The sequence below is a fragment of the Botryllus schlosseri genome, chromosome 12, assembly GCF_051294905.1.
Source record: "Botryllus schlosseri isolate E-star chromosome 12, Bs_hap1, whole genome shotgun sequence".
Lineage (NCBI taxonomy): Eukaryota > Metazoa > Chordata > Ascidiacea > Stolidobranchia > Styelidae > Botryllus > Botryllus schlosseri.
Genome location: NC_137247.1, coordinates 20,769,450 through 20,787,076, shown reverse-complemented (window position 1 = coordinate 20,787,076; position 17,627 = coordinate 20,769,450). Strand labels below are relative to the sequence as shown.

General features: G+C 44.1%; 1 protein-coding gene across 2 annotated transcripts; it reads left to right on the top strand.

Moving 5' to 3' along the window:
* The first annotated feature begins 260 nt into the window (after window positions 1-260).
* LOC145452059 (uncharacterized) lies at window positions 261-17,350 on the top strand. Of its 2 annotated transcripts, none has more exons than XM_080330271.1 (23): window positions 261-467; window positions 563-697; window positions 3,117-3,201; window positions 3,787-4,645; window positions 4,831-4,987; window positions 5,508-5,657; window positions 6,141-6,292; window positions 7,104-7,147; window positions 7,374-7,550; window positions 8,187-8,274; window positions 8,709-8,810; window positions 9,522-9,644; window positions 10,515-10,700; window positions 11,420-11,521; window positions 11,848-11,988; window positions 12,053-12,155; window positions 12,795-12,880; window positions 14,224-14,315; window positions 14,378-14,456; window positions 15,050-15,284; window positions 15,462-15,598; window positions 16,797-16,913; window positions 17,003-17,350. In XM_080330271.1, the coding sequence occupies exons 1-23, from the start codon at window positions 342-344 to the stop codon at window positions 17,163-17,165; spliced, it is 3,639 nt and encodes a 1,212-aa protein (XP_080186397.1). In that variant the 5' UTR covers window positions 261-341; the 3' UTR covers window positions 17,166-17,350. The 2 variants fall into 2 exon arrangements, with proteins under 2 accessions (XP_080186397.1, XP_080186396.1); XM_080330270.1 differs by having other exon boundaries at window positions 16,797-16,919.
* The last annotated feature ends 277 nt before the right edge of the window (window positions 17,351-17,627 follow it).

The window sequence follows — 17,627 nt, the reverse complement described above, 5'->3', positions numbered from 1 at the left end:
GCCACTGGCCTATGCAAGGTGGATGTCTGATTTAAAGACTACTCCAAGTCGTTTCGGCACCTTCCTCTCTTTTTGTTGTATTGCAATCTTGTAGTGTATTAGTTGGATGAAAATTTAGTAATAAACTGAACTGAATGCTCATGGGGTCAGGGATATCTCGTTCTAGGTATCCCTCTCATGGGGAATAATTCGGATAGTCTCGGAGCAGACGCTTTCATTTCGTCACGGTGATTGGTTATTGACATGAGGCTGAAGAAAGCGCCGAACTACAGCAAAAGCCGCGTCGCGTACGTTACGTCACTGTTTGCGGAACTGATTTTCTGTGTGCTAGCGATAGTTACATGAAGTCAGAAGTTATGAAGAAAAAGATTAGCGAACTGCGAGTCGTTGAGCTGCGCAGCGAACTAGAGAAAAGAGGTATCGACAGCAAAGGACTGAAGGGAGCTCTAGTTCAAAGATTGCAGAAGGTGGGCGTCTGGTCAATCCTTGTATATCCCGTCTGGCGAATCTTTGCATAGTGATCCTGTGATCGGCATTCAACTCATTGCTAACTATTTCGCAGGCTATTGAAGACGAGGGCAATGATCCCACTGAGCTGGAATTTATTTGCTCTGATTTGATGTCACCTAAGGCTACTGGGAGACGCTCCGTGGGAAGAGTGAAGAAGCATCAAGAAAGTGAAAGCGAAGAGGCTCCGGTAATGGTTTTGAATTTCTGTGAGGTTGTGAATTATGAACAGTTCTGATTTAATAGGCACTGGGTTTGAGTTATGGTAGTTGTGTAACACCAAATATAGCAATGTAGCAAGTTGAATGTGATGATTTGATTGCAATATGATAATGCACTTAATGAGATTTGCTGACCGTCCGTTGCTCATAATAACATAAGTATAATGATTATTTTTGGTCTATATCTGTTTATTTCGATTGCACAATGTACATGTACATTGGTCTTCTTTGGTTTTGTGGTTAGCATCTATCGTTGACATAATATATTGTCGCTGAAATTGTCACTTGGGTATAGAATATGCAGCTAAAGTAATCCTCAGTTATGGAATTAATATTCGTGAATTGAAAGCGTGACTCGCTTTCTGGGAGATTGAATGGTTAAGCTGTCACTGGAATTTGCGGCACTTCGATAGTAGGTAGACATCGAAAAGTGTTCACCATGATCACCAATGAATGTTTTCCATGAACACGAAAAAAAATTTATAAACGTCAAAATATATTGTTTTTGCGTTTGGGGAGGGTTAGGGTCAAAGTTGGGTTTAGTTTAGGGTATCCCAAGATTAGGGTTGGAGTATTAGGGTGGGAGGGGGGATATTAGGGTTGCGGGAGGGAGATATTAGGGTTGCGGGAGGGGGATATTAGGGTTGTGGGAGGGGGATATCTGGGTTGCGGGAGGGGGATATTAGGGTTGGGTTAGGGGGATATTAGGGTTGCGGGAGGGAGATATTAGGGTTGTGGGAGGGGGATATTGGGGTTAGGGGGATATTAGGGTTGTGGGAGGGGGATATTAGGGTTTCGGGAGGGGGATATTAGGGTTGTGGGAGGGGGATATTAGGGTTGCGGGAGGGGGGATATTAGGGTTGGGGTTAGGGGATATTAGGGTTGCGGGAGGGGGATATTAGGGTTGGAGTTGGGTGGATATTAGGGTTGGAGGTGGGTTAGGTTCAACGTTGGGATTAGATTACCCCTACCCGGGGTTTAACCCACCTCCAATCTCCCTTGCACCCAACCCTAATATCCCCTCTCCCACAGCCCTAATATAGCCTAACCCCAACATCCCCCTCCCACAGCCCTAATAGCCCCCTCCCACAACCCTAATATCCCCCTAACTCCAACCCTAATATCCCCCCTCCCACAACCCTAATATCCCCCTCCCGCAACCCTAATATCCCCCTCCCGCAACCCTAATATCCCCCCTCCCGCAACCCTAATATCCCCCCTCCTGCAACCCTAATATCCCCCCTTTCCCCAATCCTAATACCCCCCGACCCGACCCTAATATCCGTCTCTCCAAAGGCACAAAAAAAAAATTCATTTTGACGTTTATAAATTTTTATTCGTGTTCATGAGAAACATTCATTGGTGATCATGGTGAACACTTTTCGATGTCTACCTACTATCGAAGAAGTGCCGAATTTGCTACATTTTTGGGTAGGATGTAAGAGCACGATTGCAGATGATTTATAATTGTTAATGCTGCACTATAGTCTTCACAACAAAGCCTCATCTCTCCTTGCAAATGTTTGGTGGTAACTATTAAATCGCAGATTGCAGTACAGTCTGTGAATTTGACACCTGAAGTTGTAAGATGTGCTGAAAAAAGCACAGAGTTTGTGTCACCTCATTAGAGGCCAGACTGGAATTAGTGGTTGTTTTCGGCAAAACGTTGCGCGTGACAGAAGGGCTTCTTCCGTAGAATAATTAAGGAATTTAATGGAAAGTTGCGCGTGACGTTTGCCACCAATTCCACTCTGAATTAGAGGTAATAGCCAGGATGATTGGATTTGAGTATTAATGTAACCTGTTTCGGAGTTCGACTTCAATTCTTGATTGTGGCTAAATTTAGCTCGCAACATGGTCGATAACTAAATGTTAATTTACGATTTGGCATTGCAAATATGACACATATTGCAATTTTGTAGTATCCCTAATTCTAATCCTTGCGGGTATTACAATATCCATTGGAGTTGCAGACTTTTCGGGTGCCTCTTCAAAAGTTATCGGCACACTGATAGTAAATACGATATATTCCTAACTCAATTATATGTTCTCTGGTCAGTGGTCATCATGTCACTTGATAATTTGTGAATAAATCATGTACAATATCATTGTCATTGTCTGAAGCTTCTGATCGCCCCTAAAAACCTAACATGTTAACGTAATAATTTTTATTTTGTCTGCCATTTGCAATAGTTGAATGATACTGGTCGACTGGATTCAACAGTCTAGGCTAGTATCCTATAGTATGGCTTACTCATGGAGTTGTGACATTACGAATCACCAACGCACGCAATGACTCGAAATGGATTTGATGTGGTCATGTTACTCATGTCTATGTCATGTTTTACGTCCCCGTGCCAAGTTGTTTTACCGAGAATATTCATTAAGGATGAAACGGCAAAACAAATGACTGACCAGTCTGAATCAAGCGCTTCCAACAATGATACCGAGCAGCTTAACGCAGAATCTACAGGTATGTACATGTTTATATTTGTCTACCCGCGACAGTCCCACACGGTTTATTTGCCTACCGTCACGCTACGATTCTTCGGCAACCGTCAGTTTTCGACCAGACCGGAAAGAAAATCACTTCAAAGCAAAGCGAGAGCTTTTTATCGGCAAGTCGGAAGACGTAGCATCGCAAGTTCTATCAATCCACCGCTTAATTCAGGACTTCGAATCTCGTTCTTTTTCATTTACCCTCTGTTAGCTTATCAGACGAGCACCAGTAATTACGTGTCGGTTTTGTGGATTAATCGACGCAAAATGAGTCGCGTTGTCCTCCCAACCCCAGTGTTAAATGATGGTGATCTTTGTGGAGCATTGTAAATTATGAAACCTGTAAGGTACCTGAAAAGAATGGAAGGTGCGGCAGGGTGTGAAGTGCCTCTCTCTCTAAACCGTGGATTAATCCAAGTCTTGTTTTTGGAGGCGTCATAAAGATTCGACCTGATCGGTAATTTATTTTGCTCGGATGTCTCCGCCTTTTTGAGTTGTCACCGCGTTTTACGCAAATATTTGCCGTGAGTTGAATGTTTTGCAAATCCTATGTATATAGAGGGCCACGCGGAACGTGCCAGGGATCATGAAAACGGGCTGGACGAAAATGATAACGTCACAACGACCGATGACCGGGCAGATCACGAGCAAATTGAGACAAACGAATCTCCCGATAGGGACGAGACACCGACTAGAGACGAGGAAGAAGATTTAGACCCCGCTGAGCAGTACCCGGAAGAGGGGTACCAGTCGCCCGACGGGGACGACCGTGACATGTACGGGGGGGAGTACGACGAAGGTGACCCGGCACAATACGACGGCGGGGCAGGTAACGATTTTCAGCACGACGAAGATGACCGGCCTGCATATCAAGTGGATGAAGAGATGGACGAAGAGTATGGGGAGGAAGTAAGGGGTGATGATGGGGCGCACGATGAAGAAATGGCAGAGGAGGAGCCTGGGACCGGTGCGGTGGGAGGACAAGAGGATGTGGACACGGAAGAGGTCGGGGATGTAGAGGCGGAAACTCCGCAAGACCAAACGACTGCCCCGGACGATATCGTGGATGCGTCTCATCAAGAGACTACAACCGCAGAGACAGTCCAAGAGCAAAACGCAGACCAGGACGCTGTTTCAAAGCTTGCCGATGGCAAGATAGAGTCTCTGAAGGAGGGTAAGGACGAAGTGGTCTCGTCTGAAGTTGATGTGCTGGACATGCTGGACTATGACCTTGAGATCACAGCCGATCAAAATAACGACGACAGGGTCGCGACGGTGAAAATAGTCAAGGGTGACGCGTCTGAGGGTGCCGCAAGTGGACAGGCTGTCTCCGACGACCGAACCGCCCACCGTGAACCGGGTTCTTCCAAGCCATCGAGCTCAGAGTCGCAAAGGCCAGGCAGCCAGTCTTCAAAGAGGTTTGTTAGTGGTAAATCTTGTACCTAGTGCAACGAGTGCGGATTCCAGTCCCGGCGTTTGACGAAGAAGAAAAATCTGTGTTTTGACCTCCTCCAAACAGCCCCCGTTTCGTATACATCGCCGTGTAGGCCTCTTATTTTAACCGAACCATTGCGGTTTTGTAACTGAATGTTTTTCACGACAGCGGTTCGACTGCTGCTGGCAAGGACGCGGGGAAAACGTCTCGAAAGGACTCGGCCGTGTCGAAGGAGGAGAATTTGAATCGAAACTTGTGGATCAGCGGCTTGTCTTCGACCACGCGAGCGAGCGAGCTGAAAAGCGCGTTCAGCCGCTACGGGAAGGTATGTCGGTGGTTTTGTTTTTGATTTGCCTTTTGACAGTACATTCAATGCGGCAGCCTACATTTTATTGACTTGAAGATTTTCGTTTCACACATCACGGTCAACTAAACGATCGTAGTTCTAGCTGCGGACATTGAAAAGTCACTGGAGTGATTACTTCTAGTTATCGTTTAGTTTTGAAAATCCTTTAGTTGTGTATATGTCTCTTTCATGTCCCCATTAGCACTGCATGTAAACAGATCAGAACAAAAACCAATTTTGCACTTTTCTTGTTTTGAATGCTAGCACAGCTGACCTAGTCTAGCATTATACATCCTTACATCTTTCTTCGCCAAATGAGTCTTTGTTCATATGGTTTGTGCTGTTAACTCTTGATAAGCATCACACGGAAGCCCTTCATGGTAATAAATTAGACCACTATGAATGTATTCTTGAAAGGAATATTATTCGAGTTCAGAGCCACCAAACACATGCTGATTTTTCTGCTGGTCAAGGTTTTGATAGGTTCGCTACGTTGCAGGTTGTAGGCGCCAAGGTCGTGACGAACGTGAAAAGCCCGGGTTCCAAATGTTTCGGATACGTCACGATGGCCACTGCCGACGCCGCCAGCAAGTGCATACTGCATCTCAACAACACGGAGATGCACGGCCGTAATATTACAGTTGAAATCGTAAGTATGCTCTCCAATCAACTAGCTTGTATGATGATGATTTGTCATCTGTTCGTCATGAATATTGTTGCGTTGTTTATTAGTAATCTGAGGAAGAGCTGATTGTGCTTAAATAATGCTTTTCTGCCACATCTCATGGAATAAGTGCATGCCTTGCATAACTATTTAAAGTGGGTAATTTGACTGATGTAAGAGCCTTGTGGTGGCGCAACATATAAGTTATCGATTTGTAGCAACATCATTTATAAGTAATTAGAAGGGAGGCCGGGCAAAAAAGCGTATCTGATCTGAATATTCTTTCTCGGCCATGATGGTGATAAACGAAATCTTATTGCGTTTTTCGTAATCTCTTCTACCAAACAGTTCCCCTTACTTGGTTACACTTGTGGTATCTACTTTTCTTTGACCTAGTAAGTTGATATTTTCCCTGTTGTGATATGGCTGCCGTGACTTGTCTCGCATGAGAGTACTTTTTTATCACAGGCAAAGACGGATCCTTCGGCGTCCTCTAAAAAATCTTCCAGCACTAGAAAAGACGGAGATGCAAAAGAATCTAGGAGTAAAGATAATGCCGGTAGTACGTCTGGAAGCTCGTCAAGGCGACAGTCCACCGCTCAGGATGGCGGGCAAGAGGAGTGAGTGATTCTATTCTGAATCGAGTAATAGACGTAGACTTGTTGAGTGTTCGAGTATCACTCATCACGACGCCATAAAGAGTCTGGATTACGCGGACAGTTCAAATATGCACTTAGTGACAATACTGCGGGTGGATTGCAACTTTGCAGAAATGCCATTTCCGTTAACTTGCTTATCTCCGCACTTCTTGAAGTGGATTCCGTGAACTAGTTTTAGCAGTTCAGTCAAAGAGCAATGTTTAACCACGCCATCAGGAGACTACAAATCCAGATTACTGTCCCTTGGCGATGGCGCCGTGTCTTGTCATTAGTTTGCTTGTTTAAGGCATGGGATAGCCTAAATAGATTTAGGCTTCATGTTACTATTGCCCTTTCCTTATATTTCGTCACTGGCTTCTGAAATTCTGAGGGCACACGCAACCAGCCACCAAACTTGTCGTGTGATTATCAGTGTAGAAACAGGAAAAGAAATAACGAGCGTTGATGCGGTGGTGACATTTCCTACTGTGGCGCGTTGCTGCCACTCACTGTTTTGTAGTTTTCCGTTCTAAACTGAGATTGTGATATTTTCATCCGCTCGAGACGCTATGTATAATGCGATTTAATGAAGAATTAAAACTGTTGGCATTGGTAAATGAACTCCTTTCTGATAGAAACATTTGAATCGCATCAAAGTGTTTGTGGAAAAGTTGAGATTGCTCCTGTGTTGTAGGTTATAATCGTTGATGCTTAAGACAGCTTTAGGAAGTTTCACCTAACCTGATGTTTTGCATTCATTGGTTCATTTACCAATTCCGTTGTTGCCATTCAGGAAATCTCAAGATGGCAAAGGAGCTGGTATCAGAAGGGTCGGAGGTGAGTCTGGATATAGAGAAACGGTAGGAGTTATTTTAAAACAGCAGCACTTATCTGCTGGAATGGGAGGCTTTGATACCATAGCCACAAGGCTTTTGAAAATTAACTTGGGAAATGCAAGGATAAATTTTGTGAAATTCGTGTAGTCACATCGAGATGGCTTGTAATTTGAACTTGAGTAGAGATTTTGTAGATAGCACAACGTTCAAATACTTTCTACGCCCAGATGACCACCCGGATGACACTGGAAAGTCCTCGGCCCGCTCTCGAACAGACCGCGGCTCTACTTCAGGTGCGCCGCGTGCCGGAGACAAACGCCACAGCAACCGATCTCCCGTTCACAACAGAAGCGGCTCCGGCAGGGGCGAACCGGACAGGAAGAGGGCGCGGCCTTTGAGCATCGGTACGTTTTTTGGTGCTGTTTTCCGAGTACTGATGAGAAGTTGTCAGTAGAGCTGGGCCAATTCGAGTGTCGGGGTATTCCTCATGACGCCATAACGACATGAAAGATAATTTAGTATCTTCTCAACTGCATTCTTGTTTCATTGCACTTGTTACAATTCTATAGTTCTATCACGACTTCACAGCTGTGTCATTTCCTCTAATGTGCATAGCTTTGTACTACGTGTTTTTGAAACTACGTCCTTGAGTCATTTCAGGACCATTTTGAAAAGTATATTCATATCGAAATGAACCCGGATATTTTCGGCTGACATTTGTCAGTGGTATGGGTGATAATCAGCAAGTAGTAGAGAATTGATCTTTCCAACCCCTGATGAGTGTCGGTGGAAAATATCTGGCTTTCAATATTTCAATATGAATATAGCTGTCGATCGCATGTTGAAGTTCTGTGGCTGCAAGAAGATTGATCTTCTATTTCTGCTTGAAGTCGTTTTGACGCAAATTTGAAATTGCTCGGGATTTTACGCCACTATTAGTAGTTTCGAAATGTCTCTGAAATTGCTGCATGTACTTGAGCAGCAACGCCGACTACTTTGACGATATCTGGCATTGACTGTGTGTTTCTCAATTTTTTCAGCGGATAGGAAGGTTGTGATGGACTCGAACAAGGGTGAGCTACGCGTCAATGTCAGCCGTACGGCTCCGCGGCCTCTTGTGCCTGCAAGGTATGTGTGTACGGTACTGCTGTGGCCGCGTTTTGAGTCCTAGCAATGGTTGATGCTTGAACGTAGCTGATTTGCAGAGCGGGGTGGTAGTAGAGCACTCAGTGGGGACAGGCAGTTTTGGGATAAGTTTGCATCACTTTTTTAGGTGGTTTGTTGGAATGTGCCTGTATCTTGGCAACCTCATATAATTTCGAAGATTCTGCCTGTTGGTGGTGACGTTAGTGATCTTGTGTTAGTTGCGAAAAATTATCTTTAAATTTCACAAGTAACCTCCACCTCCGATGAACTGCTGAAGTATGCAACACAAAGATCTAATGTACTACTTTTTCTGGCCTTCTGTTTACGTGTCGCACTTTTAGTTGTTTCGATTATTATAATTATTATTAAAGTAAAAATTTACGGGTCTACACAACTGAACCGGCGTTTGACTTCAGGTGGCAAGACGAACCTAAGCCTAAGCCGCTATTGTCTAGAAGACGGAGCCTGTCGCCAGTACGCAGACGAAGTTTCTCTCCTTTACGGTCAAACCGTGGCGGGTAAGTTTATAACAGAGTTGTCTCGCTATGGTCTTAATATGGGAGCTGCTTCAGTGCTGGAAACAAATTGATTGGCAATCGTACAATAGTCCTTGTACATTTTAATTCAAGTCAAGTTTTTTGAAGTGCAAGGCGTTGAATTTTGGAAGACTAGAGTTGCTCTTTATTAAATAATTATATATAGGGTTTTATTGAATTGAAGAGACTAATTGAATTGAGTAATGAATATTGAGTTAATTAAGCAAGTCAAGGGGCTTTGTATCGGTCACACAAAGGTAGAATTGGATGGTATATTCATATTGAAATGAGTCCGAATATTTTTGACTGACACTCGTCAGCGGTAATCTTTGCAACTGGTCGACGATTACCCCTGACGAGTGTCACCAGAAAATATTCGGGTTCATTTCAATATGAATGAACTTTTCAATTGTATATTGAAGTTCTGTACCGCCAAGAAGCTTGTCAAAAGTAGAACTGCTAAACAACGTAGGTAACTGTCCAAGCCTCCAATATCAATCAGCTGCGAAATAAAGGATGAAAGACAAAGCCTCGGAATGTTTCAATAAATTGATTTATGGTACCTTGGTTTCGGTTAATTTGGAAGTTTCCAACCCCACTGTTTGTTCAGACCATCAGTCTGGGGTGATATCAAATTGCTTGGCTTACCTTACTGTATCAACTGTATCGATTTACTGAATTTTTTTCAATCAGCGGGCGAGGCCGTGGCCGTGGCAGAGGCGGATATGTTCACTCGAGCGGGACCTACGGTGACAGGACTGTCACCAGACCAGGGCCGCGAAGAGACGGCCCCGTGCTCACCATGGACCAGATAAGGTAGGCTGCCCTTTCCCTGGTTGGGACCAGAGTTGAACAACTAGGAAAATTTTGAATTTCAAAACGGATACTTGATATGTGGTGCCAATTATCAAAAAAAAATTTCTATAATAATTTTGGCCTCGTGCAACCTCTAGCAGTCGTGCAATTTCATCGAACAAGCCAAAAATAGGTAATTTCGCTATATATTCATAACCGCTTACACTAGAAAGCTGATTTTGGGCTTAAAAGATAAAGAAGCAACAAGTTTCTATCTCATTTCCATAGAACTTAGTCTTATAAATATACAGACCCTTTTTAGGTAAAATTAGGCACTGAAGCAGTGGGTACGATGTCAAAAGCGTGTGGTGATTGATCTTATGACTGACAACTCCACATTGGAAGCACTTAAATTGCAAATCCTTATTGAAAACACAAAAACCTCAATTTTATATTGAAAAACGAAACATTTCGAAGATGGTCTCACTACCAGAGTATTAGTCTGCACTAACTTTGAAATCTTGTTTCGTATTGAAGGATTTCATCTGCTACATGGTTTTGGCATTTTTCACTCCACCCTATTACTGAATTTGCAAAAATTTGAAAATTTTGATCGGATTCATGATTAGCCAGAATTACAACACAACGTAAATTCTGCTCATCTCGTATCAAACAGTTTATTTTCACGAGAATGGCGAGTGTCTGTATAGCAAGCTTTGCTCCTGTAGCATTTTCAGGCAAACTAGAAATTAGGTTAAAATAAAAATTAAAGCATAGATACATTTCATAATTAGATTGGAATGAGATTGCCCGCATTTCGCTTCAATTAGTCCAAGACTAGTTTTTTAGCGTTGTTAGAAATTTTGATTTTTGACCCTCTGTCTGCAACAGGGCACAGCAACGGGAGAGGGAACGGAGCGAGAGGGACGGACGCAGCGGGCTGTCCCGCGTCGATCTCACCGTGGACCGCGAGCGTCTACGTCGCGAGCGTGAGGAGAGAGATCGGTTGCGAATCGAGAGAGAGCGGGTGGAGAGAGAGAGACGGCAGCTGGAGAAAGACCGGCAGGAGCGGGAAAGGTATTTGCGTGTTCTGGTTACTCGAGATGTGAATCGCAATAAATCTGCAAACGCACAACGTGTCTTTTGCCAAATTAAGCCCTAACGTACGGTGTATTTCAGGAAAACGGCACTTTCAGCTACCAAATTGTACTTTCGCACTCTTATAACGGGGGAAAATGAGTTGAAAATACATCAATTCGCATGTAGATATATCCCAGGGCGTAGTGGGTTCTGTTTTCGCACACCACCACAAGTAATCCAAAATTGGCGGCGCACCTAGACATAATCCACTATACACCGCTGCGCTGTATCTCATTAATGATTGGTGTTTTTGAAAGTGCCGTTTCCCGGATTTACATCCCGCGCTATAGTGCGAATCTGATGAATGCGTCTATTTTCCACCCATGTATTTACAGTGTGACCTTTCGAATTTGAGTTGAGGTGGGGGGTGGACAGTGGATGTTTTTAAGTAATGATAATACACGCCTTTTGTACTAAGAATAATTTTATTGGTGAAAAATATAGTTTTGATACGTTCTTCCCACTGCGGGAGTCTTTACATCTTGGCTGTTCTTGGAACCGGCGTTGATTTACGGACATGGTTTTGTACTTCCGGTCAATATGACTGCTATGTCATTGTAACGGGCATTGCCAGATTCGCATCCACCGGGTATTCAATTATACCCTGCCCTGCTATGCGAGACAGATCTGAATTCCGTACTTTGATTTTGTCTTAGACTTGAAGTCGAGAGACAGCGTCTCGAACAGGAGAGAAAACGAGAACTGGAACGGATCGAGAGAGAGAAAGCGGAAATGAGACGCCTGCAAGAAATCACGAGGTGAGAGATGCTGACCCCATGTTGTTGAGATGTGGTGCTCAAGTGCTCATAAGTTTTGTCTACTTGCACAGTTTTGTAAAGTAGAAGGTAGTTTTGGGACATGCTTGCATTACTTTTGTGAGTTGAATGGTCATGACAACTGGCAGATAGAGCCCCTGTATTACAGCAGCCGAATAGCATCTTGAAAATCGCGCAACTTTTACTGGCACCAAGGCACAAATTAAACGGTTTTATATATACTTAGTCTTTAGTAGTAGTGACACCGTATGCTTTGACCGTCTCGGGTGTTAATGGGCCATTTCCAACTCCACTCTCCTTTGGTGCAGATATGAACTTGAGCAGAGACGACGTGCCATCAAGCGCACCTACGACGACGAAGTCACCCGCCGGGGCTCCAGAGACGCAGTCCCGGTGAAGCGTTCGGGCGACCGGGGCTCGGGACGTCCGGAACGAGACGACGGGAGGAGGTGTGTTTGATCGGTGTCGAATTTGTTACTTTTAACTTACCCCCACTGTGTCGTTTTGCGACAGGGCTTATAACAGCTTCCCGGCTACGCGAACGGCGGGTCAGAGGAACGGGCCGGGCAGCGAGCCTCCCCCGCCTGGCACCACGGATTACAGGTCAAGACAACAGGTGAGAAATACTGGCGATTCCGGCCTGCAACTGTTTCTGGAAAACTAGAGTTGACGATATTGAGATTGGGAATGATTATGACGTCAGATTATGATCGTCATGATATTTTCGGCTTGTTGAATATTCCGGCCATCTATGACGCTTGGAATTGTTTACGCTGCACTTTTGTAACAATTGAATAATATATTCATATTGAAATAACCTGACTACATTTTGCTGACGCTATAAAAACAGTTCGTCACCAAACATTGGGTTGCAGCATAATGACTCAAATAATCCGTGCGAACAGATGTCTTGAGCTCAATGCATTTTTGATTATACGCAAGCTCCCTCTGTTGACACTTACTGTGTTGACGGATTTTGAAAATGGTTTGATGATGCTGACGATTGCCTCCAAACCCTATCGTGCTATACGGTTTAAGTCCACGTTCGGTTTCTTAACAGCGTTGCAGTGTCTGTATCTTCACTTTTATATCTGATAATGTAAGTCGGATCAAATAGATATTTCAAGCAGATCCGTGCAAGTGTAACACTGACCTATAAAACTACTGAGTGTGATGATACTCTGGCGGTAATGACTGTTCACCTGCTGCTTGGATAACGCTAAATAAGGAATTTCCTATCTGCTACTTCTCACAGGGATCTTTCCGAGACTCGACCGGCGCGTCAAAACCGGCAGCCTATCACGACAGCAGAGCAAGGCCACAAGACCGCGACGATTCTAGGTACGTGCTTGCTCAATCTATTCGACCGCTATGATCTGGTCGAGTTTGCTGGCATTGGGATAACATAATGAAGGGTGTCAAAGTAGGAGTAGTCAATGGAGATTTAAAAAGTATTGAAATAAGAGTGTTCAAAAATTTTATTTGGTCGACGAGTCACATGGTTTTTGCAGTTGAAACAAATTGACCAACGACACTAAAGTCTGGTGCAATTTTTGAACATTTGTGCAGCTCACGCGATACATGGGCTCTTTCATTTAGTTGATCATGACAATTTCACTCATGAAAGCCACGCAAGCATTTCTCGAACAGTCAAAGTGTGAAAAGTGCGGAGTTTTGCCGAAAACACTTGAGCGAAAGTGGAAGTACACTAAAGATATAGAGACTCCGGTCAGGGTCTCAACGCAAATTTGATGTGGGGCCAATTTTTAAAGTTTTTTACGACTTCGCAGGTCGCAGCAGCAATAATAGGAATTATTCAATGCGTTTGCGAGTAGGCCCTGCTTGACAGGACCTTGCATAATGACATTCTACACTCATCGTGAAAATGTGAGGCACTGTGTAGCGATTCACGCCTGGCACGAAAAAAATCACGTTTTTAAGTATTAGATCAAAATTGTCTTTGCACTTGTTTTAGGCGCTGGCCGCATGTTTATGACCATTGACTTGAGTAGTAGCCTACATTTCAGCAAAACCAAAAGAGCATTTCAGCTTAACACGTCATCCGCACTCTTTTATCGTCATGTCTAGGGCTGGGCACAATGATTCGAGTACTCGAATCTGAATCGAGTATTAATTCTAATGATTCGAGTCGAGTATTAAAACGCGATTTTTTCGAGTACTGAAAATATACTTCTCGCGCAACTGTAAGTTGATTTATCATTGATAAATAAAGTTTCAATACTAGTTTCCACTGTGGAAGCCTTGAAACCTTGATTGGCCGTATCGCAGCATACGAAACACATATAGTACAAAGCTACTAACGTTACTGGAAATAACATATTTCTGAAGTCATGAACAATTCACGACATGTCATAAAACGCAATGAAATCGGTATGGTCGTAAAAACACCAAGTATCTTCAATGTGATGAAGAGCAGGCATTTCATTTTTTTGGACGCATAAAAGGTGCAAATTTGAACATGGACATCTTACATACTGTTATTACGTCATGATGAGTGATACTCGAATACTCGACTCGACTCGAAGCATAATGCGTGATTCAGAATCGAATCACTCAGGTACTCGATTTTGCCCAGCCCTAGTCATGTCGAGTGTATATGCACCAGTTTGAATCACCCTGGTTCTAGATTTTTCAACTAAAAGGTGGCGCACTTTTTCTCTTAGATACCCTGCTGGTGGTCGAACCGCGGACAAGTACGAGAGAAGATCGGGTGCCGAAGGCGGACGTTCTGCTGATTACCAGTCGCAAAATTACGGTTGGTTCGATAGATTTGTTCCCAAATCTTATAACACGGCTAATGCGACTTCTTTTCTACAGAGCGACCAGCGTCCGACTCGCACAGACGCGGAATCCCGGCAAGAGACGCCAGGGACGGACGAAAGGTAGTCCGGGAAAGGTATATTAATTTGGCACAAATAGGACTTGGAAAAATCGAGCTTGAACTCCAGTATCCATTATTATGATGTCATTACAATATGATCGGTTCAAATATGTATCATTGTAGCTGTTATGCGATCGCAAAGCAAATCATGGAAGTTCCACACCACATAAAGGTAATTATGCATTATGACGCAGCGAACGTCATAGTTTCGTAAAAAATCAGGAATAAAGTCAAAGGGATGACCTTTTTTTAGTCGAAACAGTACTATCGGTCGAAAAAATTTCAAAATCACCAGACTTCTTGTGCGTGCTGGAACTTCCAGAATTTATGGAAGGTGTCCCCTTTTTAGGATCTCAAAATAAGGTACCCCTAGTATAGCAATGTACGACACATGCGGCACGAAGCTTCGTACGTTAGTGGAAATGACATATTTTTGAAGTTGTGATCAACCTACAGCATTGTCAAAAAGTGCAATGTTCACTAAGTTAGAAAAAATACAAAATATTCTTGAACATGATATAGAACTGGTATTTGGGCCTGTATTCTTTGTGGTTGCGTAAAAGGTACATATTTGATCTTGCCACATCATTCAACTTTTGTCTTATCAGGGAGTCACCCACTGATTACCGTCGGCCGTCTACCGGCAGGACTAGCACCGCGGGCAGAATCGAGCTGACGCGAGAGCAGTCGCCGGCCGCGGCCCGTAGAATTCGGCGGGACTCTTCGCCGGCCCAACCCGCCACGAGAAGTTCGGGGTACAGGGACGGCGCGAAAGGCGGCAGGGACGCGGCCAGGCGCGGAGACGACCGGGATCTTCGTGAGCAGCTACGCGGGAGCAGACAGGTGCGTGGTATATGGAACGCATATTCGGACACTGTGCCCACTGGCTCCTTGCGCCTCAAAATAATCTGCCCCGTCACGCAGAGTTGGCACTAGATCATTTTATCTACTCTAATTGTTGTGCCTGGTTCCTAGTCGCATATACACTAGTACCAGCAACACCGGCCTTTTTTTCTGCAGAGCAACTATTCCGATTCGAGCCGAGGACAGAGGAGGAGTTCGCGATCTCCCAACCGAAACTCTTCGCAATACTCTTCTTCGAGTTGGTCGGACAGAAGAGCGAGCGGCGGTTCTTCCCAGGCTTACGCCAGCGGAAAGTAAGTCTCTGAAATGTTCTGGCAGCCTTCTCAACCTTTATTACCTCTCTTGCATTTACCTCTGGTGAGCTTTTCTTGTAACATCTGTGTACTACAATTGCCGACAAAAGTTGATTATAATAAAAATTGTATTTAAACTCGTAATATTCATACCTTGCATATTGAATGCATGCATCTTGTTTGTTCAACAATATTTACAATACACGAACAATCAGTCGGTCAATTTACTACTGGCTTTTACGTTGCTGCTTAGTGTCATGACCACGTCAAAAACGGCCGCACAATGACATTTTGTGCAAAACCAATGCGCATGAGACCGATCTACTTCTCTACCCCGGGAATGATAAAATGAAATAAGCTACTTTGCAGCTCTCAAACATTTGACATGTAACATGAAAGCTGCAACCAGATGTTAAAATACTTGTGGAGTAGACAAAATGCAGACTCGGACATCTCATTAAGAATAAAATTACAATTGCATTCTGTTTTGATAGTATAAGTTTGCTCAACGTCATTCTTGTTTAATTGATATATAAGTTGCAACAAGGCTATCTTTCAAGGTTTTAGATTGCAAAATCTTAATTTAATAGTACAAATACATGGTCATAATGTTCAGGGTCGTAACCAAGTCACAAGGCTCCAAGTCACGAGTCAATTTCACTTACAGTTTTGACTCGAGTCAAGTCGAGTCATTTTCAACTCACCGCCGAGTCAAGTCCGAGCTCGAGTCATCAATCAGAGGGCCGAGTCATGGTATTATGACTCGAGTCCAAGTCAATATGTTGACTGTTCAGCTAAAATCTTGTTAAACTCACTTTTAGTAGTTTCTAATCGCGTTTTCAAGTACTGGTACCAATAGACGAAATCCCAATAGGGTGGTTACTTTACTGTTCCTCTAATTACGATAGAATATCGGTCTTGGCCATCTGTGTCTCGAGTCAATACACAATCACTTGAGTCGAGTGATTTTCGTATTTTGAGAAAATGACTCGAGTCATCAGAAAATCGTGTGACTCGAGTCATTACAACCCTGATAATGTTCTGTGGCCATTTGCACCTGTTGTTGAATTGAGCGCCGTTCCACCTGGGTGTCTTTCCGCTTGCTTTGGTCTCCTGTAATGACGTGTTGTTCATGTATTCCTCAAGAACCACTGTTCCGGTGTAGACGCGGTTAGAGTAACATTTCGATTCTGTTTAGTGGCAGTGCTATTCCGACCACGGGTCGCAGCAGTGGCGGAAGTGCCAGCTGGAGCCAGCAGTGGCAGCAGAACACGTGGACCGGGTCAGCGATACAGTCGGCCACCGCGGCCAGCAGGCAAGTGTGGGTGTCTTTGCATTACTATAATCTTTTGTAATAGGTAGGGCTCCAGACAGCATTTTTCAAATTCGTAATCTTTCCTTCAGAATTCCGCCGTACGGCACCGTGCCGTCTGCCTCTGCAGTAATTCCATCTGGAGGCGTTATCTCGGCGCCCCCGCAAAGTTACGCCTCGTCAGGCTCGGACCGGCAGTCGCGTTCCTTCCAAGGAAGTTCATACAGCAAGCAGCCGATTCAGAGAAGATTTTAACGGGCCCTTGGCGTGGGGAATTGCCGTCGTTTGCTTGGTGTTCCGCAGGGCCTGTCTCGCGTAGATGAGGTGTCCGGTGAAGGGTTTCCGCAGGCGTGCAGCGTCGACGGATTGTGTGGAAATGACCTGACGCTAGCCGTTGTAATTTTTATGTTTACTCGAAAATACATAAGAAATTGAGCAGAGCCGAGGTTGGGTTTTTGGTCACGTGTGCTGTTGTAGTCAGTTGTATATTGAAATTTTTATCAGATCACGTTACTACAAGACTGCGATATAATGAAAAGATGAGTGTGGAATTGCCTTGGAGTGGTTTTTTGATAAGACACACACCCAGGTCTTGAACATGTACTGTTAATCAGATCCATGCTTGTTTTTGCCGTAGTTGCATTAGGAATTACTAGGTCTGTGCTATAAACTGGTGCGAAGGACGTTTCCAATCCTACTTCGTAAAATAATGCAATC

What these genes read in the sequence shown, in the direction of transcription:
- LOC145452059 (XM_080330270.1), top strand. Translation starts at nt 342, where the DNA reads ATGAAGTCAGAAGTTATGAAGAAAAAGATTAGCGAACTGCGAGTCGTT. An exon ending in CGCCTGCAAGAAATCACGAG is followed by an intron (nt 11,522 to 11,847) that starts GTGAGAGATGCT and finishes CCTTTGGTGCAG; the next exon opens with ATATGAACTTGAGCAGAGAC. An exon ending in AGCTACGCGGGAGCAGACAG is followed by an intron (nt 15,285 to 15,461) that starts GTGCGTGGTATA and finishes TTTTTTCTGCAG; the next exon opens with AGCAACTATTCCGATTCGAG.